Below are 9,034 nucleotides of genomic sequence, written 5' to 3'. Positions count from 1 at the left end.
ACATTGAGTGATAAGTATAAAGAAGGTTTATAACATTCATTAAATGTGGAAAGTTGTGATGTCTTGGATAAGACAAAGACCAACTAGGACCAATTTATGAAGTGTTTTGATAAAAGCTACACTAACTCTTGAATATTTGTTTGTCAAGAAATGGTTATTGACAAGAGAATCTTATATATCAAGGAGTCAGTGGGAGTCTTAATGGTCTTGAAAGGTTTCAAGAACAAATCAAATAAACCTTATCGATCATCACTAGCACACGAGTTGAGGTTTACAACCTATCGTGATGACATTATTTTGTTTCTGTGCCAATCCAATCGAGTTAATTATGCATGTGAGTTCTATGAGTTCTCATTTTGAATGCATAAAAGGCAAAGCACCTTAATCAATGAAAGGTACATTGATAGGAAAGGGTGAGCTGCTTAACTACTTGGAAGACATGGTGGGCAGCTGTGCTACCATAAGGCAAGAAATCAAGATTAAGAAAGTTCAATCCGTATGAGTTTGAATTTGTCGTAAACTTTGGTTTTGACAAATTCACGTGGATAGTAACAAATACACCGTTTAAATCTAAGTGTCATAAGATTTCCTCCTTCATGAAAATGATTGTGAGGAAATACTTTCACTAAGAAAGATTTTAAAAAGATAGTGATTGTACAATTGCATTCTCAAATTCGATTATGGTTACGGTATCCCTTTCCATGATTTGAATTGTGAGGTTTGGCAATTAGTCTTAATTGTTTAGACACACATATGAACTATCTAAGGCAAAGGTGTATAAGTTTTAGAAGCCTTGATAAAAATTAACAAAGCACTAAGTATTAGAAACATGAACTTAAGAAATTCAATAAGAATTGTTTTTCTGAAAGTTTAGCTATTTCTGAATACATGTCGAAGCTAGTGGGAGCATACGTGTTATGTTTATAATAATCATCATGATAGTGGGAGTATAAATGTTATGATTGTATGATTATTAAGGCACGTATTGCAAGTTGGCAATATTAATTATAGAAAACAAGAGTTATACCTTGCAAAGTAGTAAGGGTTATAAAGTTGTTTTGCTATAATTAAGGGAGAGAATATTATGCTTCATTTCAAATCTAAAGGATTAGGTTGAGGACATAGCAAATAAAACATTATGCGTCGTGTCCCATATGCTTCGGATATAGGATCGATTGCAAATGCTTTAATGTTTGACCATTCTAAATTTTCCAAATGTCTAGCGCATTTAGAGGGAAAAAGGACTCGGATCGGTTTTGACTAAAATAATTAAACAACTATCAAAGGACAACCCAAAGTTCGACGAGGATTGGTCGCTTGTGAGTAGTTGGAAGTATAGTATTGGAAAATATGGAAATGTTTCCATATTGGATGGACCATATCGACATCATTACGAATAGATAAGATTCTATTAAGAATGAGTTGTCATATGGAAAATATGGAAGCGTGTCCATATTGGGAATTGAATATTGAAAATCTATGTATAGATTAGAAACTTTTATGCAAAAGGATGTTCAAAGGAATGTACTTTGAGTGAGAGACATCATATCTAAGGAATTGTCTTGTAACAATCTCCGATAGAAGACTTTGTAATATCATTGGAAATAGTCTTTGTGACTTTGGTGCATTGACATTACAAAAGGATAAGTTGCATAGAATGTTAGAATCTAGCATATTCTATAAGTAGCAAGAATTTGATATTCTTTCACTTATGAAAAGGATTTGGAGTTGTGAAATGAGAATGATTGGAAATGTGTTCAATGTGATCTATTTCACAAAGTAAGAACCATAGGTAAACATTGTGTGCATGCTAGGAGCATGAGACAAGTGTAATAATTCAAGTAAGAAGTTGATTACCCGAAACGACAAATAATGAGTAATCAATATGGTGATAAATAAAAGGCGTTTTATTTATACTCAAAGGTTTGAGGCCATAGGGGATTAGTATTATTCTCGTGTTTCACATTTGCATGTTTTGACTTCCAGAATAATTGAGTTTATTAAGAATAATCGAATTATTCGAACGGGCCACACTCATTCATACGTTGGAAGTAGGTATGAATAAAGACTGTCGTGAATTGGTGTGTGGATTGTCTAAAGAGCATTAGACATAAGCAAATGGTTGCTGCAACGTTCATGAGTGCTTATGAATATGAATTTGAGCATTGGATTAAACTCACGCTCACTTGGATCGCTCCTTGAATTGTATCACGAGTGATTAGTGAGACGATAACATCTTATATTCTTGAAACCCAGATGTATGAGTTGTATCTTGTGAATCGGTTGCACATTGATAATATGTAAACACACTAGTAACTTGGTGTTATAAAACATATTGTTGTGTGTAATTTGGTAAGTGAGTGAAAGCAAGCATTGTATCAAAGTTTATCCATTCCTTTTATCCAAAGAAGGATAAAAGCGATATCTTTGGGCCCCTCGATGGTTTAGTGATGACAAACGTAAATGCTCGGCCGGGCTAGGGCTAATTTGATTTGTGAAATTAGTCAGTCGTGATAAATTGGAAATCGAGATATAGTACAAAGAGAATGATTTGAAATCATATCTCATATGATATCTAGAATGGAGGAATATATGATCCCTTATCTAAGGACACGCGTATCTGATATGATCAGAGTTGATAGCGGCTTTGGAAAGCTACGATTGCAGATCAGGATCTGAAGTCATATGCAGAATAATTATTAGACTTATCCAAGTGGGAGACTGTTGGATTAGTGTCTAAGTCCATAACTATTTTGGTATGTACTTGACCCGATGGTGCATGGTCCTTTTGGGTTGCCTTCACCAAAGCAACTTGATTGGAGAAATAAATAGAGAGAGAGGTTATTATGATCTATTAATATGTTATAAGAATAATATATTAAAGGAGAAATCATATTTGTTTAATTAATATTGGTCAATAATTAATTAAGAATTAATTTTGTGATCAAGTGTAATTAATTAAACTAGAGGGGCTGAATTGTAATTATGTGATAGTTACAAAATATGATAATGGTTATCCTAAATATGGTTTGAACGAGTTCAAGGAGATAAGGATCCTTGAAATCGTCCAAAGGATAAAGGATAAGGGTTTTCAAGGCTTATCTTATGGTTACTTGGTGGGCAAGCAACTAGATAAGGATAAGGACTAAAACCCTAATCTATACACCTATATAAAGACCCCTAAGGCTCATGAATTCGTCCAAGCCTTCCCAAGAAGTCCCAGGGACGAATTCAATACCTCCCCTCTCTCCTCATATCTTCTCCATTTGCTCTTGGTGTTTGTAAGCCATTAAAGGAGTGACACTTGTGACTCTAAGCCTTCCAAAGCCAATTCAAGGAGGAATTGGGATTGTTATTGCTACATAACAATCAAGGTAATATCTTAAACCTAATTATATGTTAATATTGATTTCCATACGCTATAATTAGGGTTTATAGTCTTGGATTCAAAGCATGTACAATAGAGAAACCTAGATCCAAGCATTAGGGTTTGTATGAGCACATAGGATGTCTTATGACCAAAACCCATCAATTTCATGGTTAGGCCTCCATCCCACATGGGAAGGAGTACTAAACCCTAGGAGGGATCCAAAGCTATAAATAGGGCCTTAGGGATTTCATTCCTCCTTGCACCTTGGCTTGAAGTATTTGCCAACCCTTCTTCCTCCCTCTTTTAGGGAAGATTTTTAACCCCTTTGGGTTTGTGAAATTGACCATTCCCCTAGTTATTTTTATTCCACTCTTTGGTGTCATTGGGTGTGATACCATTAGAGGGATTTTGGTTTGGATCCTTTCATCCAAGCAACTTCATGGAGGTTCAAGATCTCAAGCATGGAGATCAAGGGCTACATAAGAGGTATGTTTTCTTACTTATGTTTTAGTTTTCTAGGGTTGATTTAATTAGCATGAAGTCATAGATCCATAGGATGAATGTACACTTAGGTATATCGTTGTTTTGATTTTTCCGCTGCCTAGTTTTAGAGTGTATTTGATGTGTAGAAAACCCAACAGTTATAAGATACCATATGGTATCTACTTTCAAATATATAATCTGGCAAACAAATCAAACAGCTCAAACTACAACCCTAGGAATGCGTATGAAAAACTGAAATTTCGTTTTAAGTCGTTCTCAGAAAAACAAACACTCTAGTCTTGTAGTACATGTTTCCCTGTTTCCGAAAATATAAAGAACATCCAAAACGGAATTCGTATGCAAAAGATACGATTGTATTAAGAATCCAAAACCAATATAATACTGCTTTACTTAAAATCGCTAAAACCGTTTCTATCCGTTGAGGGACTTGCACACCTCAAATCAAAATTCTAAAAGCATTTTTGGACTCAAGCTATAGCCTAATATTTAATTTCATATTTGAAATATTTTTAGTAAAAATATTTATAAAAGCTAAAAAATCAGGCGTTTTCAGATTTATTAATCGCAAAACCTTAAACTATTGATTTTGACATGATTTCTATTATTGGTAATGTATTCCGAAAATAAAATATTATTATCCAATCCAGTTATTGTGAATCTTAATGAAGAGATAAATCAAATTTTCTAAAATCATGTACATCTATATACATATATGGGTGGGGAACGTATTCTTCAAAAATCTTTTATGTATTTGCTATAATTTTTATAAACTCATATTGCATATGACAAATATTCAATCGTGTAATCACAACGCACCGTAAATATTCAAACTTAGTGGTCAAAATTATCATAGTATAGGAAGTCTTTTACCTACACCTGATTCAAGACCGAAATTCTGTCAGTTATACATATACGATACGGAGAACGAGATTTCAAATAGATCGACAACTTTTGGGTATATTTTTGCAATTATCTTTTAATAACTCATTTCAATTCATTAATTTTTTTACTAATATTAAATAATTGTCCATAATATTTTCAGTCGTCCGTCGAGCGATTCTACGTTAACTTCAACATCATATGATCTCCAAATTATAGAATTTTTGAAGGTTATGTTAGATTCGAACAATGCATTGGTCAAGTCTTATAGGATGGTAAGAGACACTCTTTATGAAAATCCTTGTGCTAATTTGAAGTTAAGATTAATTGGAAAAAGAGAACAAGATGGAAGGACCTATAACTTACCAACTTCTTCTGAGGTTGCAGCTTTAGTTGTCGGTGATTTTTGTGATTCAATTGAAAAAAGAGATATCGTTGTTCAAACTTCATCAGGATTTTTACAGCGTATCAGTGAATTACATCCTTCTTACCTTGCTCTTCAGTATCCATTACTATTTCCATATGGCGATGATGGTTATAGAGTTGATATCCTTCATAGAGGTATTACATCTTCAAGTAATAGCAAGCGCCCAACCTGTACAATGAGAGAATTTTTTGCTTATAGAATTCAAGATAGGGATCAATCGTTCTCACTGATTCTTAATGCAAAAAGGTTGTTCCAACAATTTTTGGTTGATGGATATACCATGATTGAAAGCGAGAGGCTATTTTTCATACGTAACCAACAAAAAATTCTTAGATGTGAGTCTTATGAGAATTTGCGTAATCAGCAAGCACTTGGAAGTATAGATATTTCCAACGTCGGACAACGTGTGATCTTACCTTCTTCATTTACCGGTGGTGCACGCTATATGATGCAAAACTATTTGGATGCCATGTCGCTCTGTAAATGGTTTGGATATCCTAATTTTTTCATAACATTTACTTGTAATCCAAAATGGCCGGAACTTCAAAGGTTCCTTAAGGACACTCCACTTCATCCAGAAGATAGGCCAGATATATTATGTAGGTTATTTAAGATCAAGTTGGATGCATTCATTAAAGATTTAAGGGAAAATGAAATTTTCGGCAAGGTTCAAGCAGGTATCACAATTTATAGTTTAACGTGTGTGTGTGTGTGTGTGTCTATATATATATATATATATATATATATATATATATATATATATATATATATATATAAATTTTAGTTGCTAACTTATATCTTATTTGTATATTTTGCATGCAGTGGTTTATACAATTGAATTTCAAAAAAGAGGTTTACCTCATAGTCATATATGTCTATTTATGCATGCTAAATGCAAGCTTCCAACAGTTGAAGATATCGATCCCATTATTTCTGCTGAGATTCCAAATATCGATGACGATCCAGAATTGTATTCACTTGTCAAGGAGTTCATGATTCATGGTCCATGTGGAGCTGAAAATTTGAATTGCCCATGCATGGTCGACGGAAAGTGTTCTAAAAACTTTCCAAAGCAATTTTATGATCATACTTCAGTTGATTAAAATGGTTTTCCCTTATACCGGAGAAGAACTGATGGACATTTTGTAGAAAAGTCTGGTGTTCAGTTAGATAACAGAAATGTTGTTCCATACAACAAATATATGTTGAAAAGATATCAGGCACACATTAATGTTGAATGGTGCAATCAAGGATCTTCCATAAAGTATTTGTTTAAATATATAAACAAGGGTCCTGATAGAGCTACTGTATCTATGGTGCCAAGCAATAATGATTCCGATAACAATGATGCAGTGGATGAAATTAAAGAATACTATGATTGTAGATATATTTCTGCATGTGAAGCATCATGGCGGATTTTTAAATACGATGTTCATTATAGATATCCTGCTATGATTAGACTACCTTTTCATCTTCCCAATCAACAACAAGTTGTATATGAGGCAGACGATGACATTGAAGATGTTCTTGACCGAACTTATGTTGCTTCTTCAATGTTCACATCTTGGATGAAGTGTAATGAAATCAGTAAAGAAGCACGAAAACTGAAATATGTTGAATTTCCTACAAAGTTTGTTTGGCATCGTAAACATCTTATTTGGAAGCCAAGGAAAGTTGGATATGCAGTTGGTAGAATTCACTTTGTTTCACCTAAACTCGGAGAAGCATATTTCTTAAGAATTCTTTTAAATAAAGTGAAAGGTCCTAAATCATTTGAAGAAATTCGCACAGTCAATGGTGAACTATGTTCTTCTTTTAAAGATGCATGTTATACTCTTGGCCTTTTAGATGATGACAAAGAATTCATCGATGCAATTAAGGAAGCAAGTCTTTCTGGATCTGGTTTTTATCTACGGTTCTTATTTGCTACGATGCTATTATCCAACAGTTTGTGTAAAGCAGAGATAGTTTGGCAAAACACTTGGGAATACCTATCAGATGGAATTCTTTACAATCAACAATAGAGATTAAAGTCTCCAGGCAATATAACTTTATCTCATTATTGTTAAAATATTATCATATACAATTTCAGTATAAATCCAATTATATTTTACATCATAATAACTTATTTTTTTATACGTTCTAATTAATAAATTATTTTCCGTATAGGTTTATCACTAAACGAAGATCAACTTAAAAACTTGACTTTGTTTGAGATAGAACAAATTTTACTTCGTAACCATTCTAGTCTCAAACACTATGGAAAGATGCCTTACCCAGATGTTGATTCTGTTTCATCTTCAAACAATCGTCTTATTACTGAGGAGCTATATTATGACATACCAAATTTAAAGAACGAGTTTGATCGGTTGTTTGTTGCATTAACAAACAAGCAACGAGACATTTTTCTTGATATCATGGATGCAGTTAAACATAATAGGGGAGGTGTATTCTTTGTTTATGGTTATGGTGGAACTGGTAAAACATTTCTTTGGAAAACAATTTCTGCAGCAATTAGAGGTCAAGGTGAGATTGTTTTAAATGTTTCTTCAAGTGGGATAGCTTCATTATTATTGACTGGAAGCAGGACAGCACACTCTCGGTTTATAATTCACATAAATCTTACGGAGGATTCTTTTTGTAGAATAAATCCAAAGAGTGATCTTGCTAGTTTAGTGCGAAAAACCTCATTGATCATTTGGGATGAAGCACCCATGGTTCACAAACATGCATTCAAAGCTTTAGATCGAACTCTCAAGGATATATTAAAGTGTGTCAATCCTAGGAATTCAAATATCCCATTTGGAGGGAAAGTGATTGTCTTTGGAGGTGATTTCAGACAAATTATACCTGTTGTTCAAGGTGGCAGTAGACAAAACATTGTTAATGCTTCTTTAAGTTCTTCTTATTTATGGCAACAATGCAAAGTTCATAAACTAACCAAAAACATGAGGTTAACAGTTGGATGCGATCCATCTTCTATTAAACAAATAAGGAATTTTGCAACTTGGCTTTTAGACATAGGAGAAGGTAATCTTGGTGGTCCGAATGACGGTGAAGCAATTGTTGATATTCTAGAAGATATTCTCATTACTAATCCACATGATCCTATAGGTTCATTAATTAATTTTGTATATCCTTCTATACTGGAAAACTTCAACATTCCTGATTATTTTCAAGAAAGAGCAATAATTGCTCCCAAGAATGAAGTTGTCCAAGAAATAAACGATCGTTTGTTGTCAATGTTTCCAGGAGAACCAACTGAATACTTAAGTTCAGATAGTCTATGCCAATCCGAGTTTCTTCATGATAAGTTTGATACAAATTTATACTCACCTGATGTTTTAAATGGTCTTAAAGTCTCAGGTCTGCCAAACCATAAGCCTATTTTAAAAATCGGTGTTCCAGTTATGTTATTGAGAAACATTGATCAGAAAAACGGCTTATGTAATGGGACTAGACTACAGGTTATATCTTTGGGCAAACGTGTTATCGAGGCAGTTATCTTAACTGGAAGTAATATTGCAAACCGGACTTTTATTCCAAGAATGTCTTTAACTCCTTCTGAAGACTAGATCCCTTTCAAATTCCAAAGAAGACAATTTCCATTAGCTGTGTCTTTTGCAATGACAATTAATAAGAGCCAAGGATAGTCTTTATCGAAAGCTGGTTTGTTTCTAAAGGATCCTGTTTTTACACATGGTCAATTGTACGTTGCTTTATCCAGAGTTCAAAGTAGACAAGGATTAAGATTGTTGATTTTAGATAAACACGGTAGACTAACAAATAAAACATCAAATGTTGTGTATAAAGAAGTTCTTAGAAATCTATAAAAAACTTTCTACAAATTTATT

The 9,034-nt window shown here is 33.5% G+C and overlaps 1 protein-coding gene across 1 annotated transcript; it reads left to right on the top strand.

Moving 5' to 3' along the window:
- Positions 1 to 6,493: 6,493 nt before the first annotated feature.
- LOC111911379 (uncharacterized) lies at positions 6,494 to 8,755 on the top strand. The gene is made up of 2 exons (XM_052765096.1): positions 6,494 to 7,082; positions 7,350 to 8,755. Exons 1-2 carry the CDS (start codon positions 6,494 to 6,496, stop codon positions 8,753 to 8,755), a joined length of 1,995 nt encoding a protein of 664 aa, XP_052621056.1.
- The last annotated feature ends 279 nt before the right edge of the window (positions 8,756 to 9,034 follow it).

This window comes from Lactuca sativa, chromosome 6 (assembly GCF_002870075.4).
Source record: "Lactuca sativa cultivar Salinas chromosome 6, Lsat_Salinas_v11, whole genome shotgun sequence".
NCBI lineage: Eukaryota > Viridiplantae > Streptophyta > Magnoliopsida > Asterales > Asteraceae > Lactuca > Lactuca sativa.
This window is presented reverse-complemented; position numbering and strand designations above follow the sequence as displayed.

Coding starts and splice junctions, on each gene's coding strand:
- LOC111911379 (XM_052765096.1), top strand. CDS start 6,494: ATGGTGCCAAGCAATAATGATTCCGATAACAATGATGCAGTGGATGAA. Junction 7,083..7,349: donor AGCAAGTCTTTCTGGATCTG/GTTTTTATCTAC, acceptor TTTTCCGTATAG/GTTTATCACTAAACGAAGAT.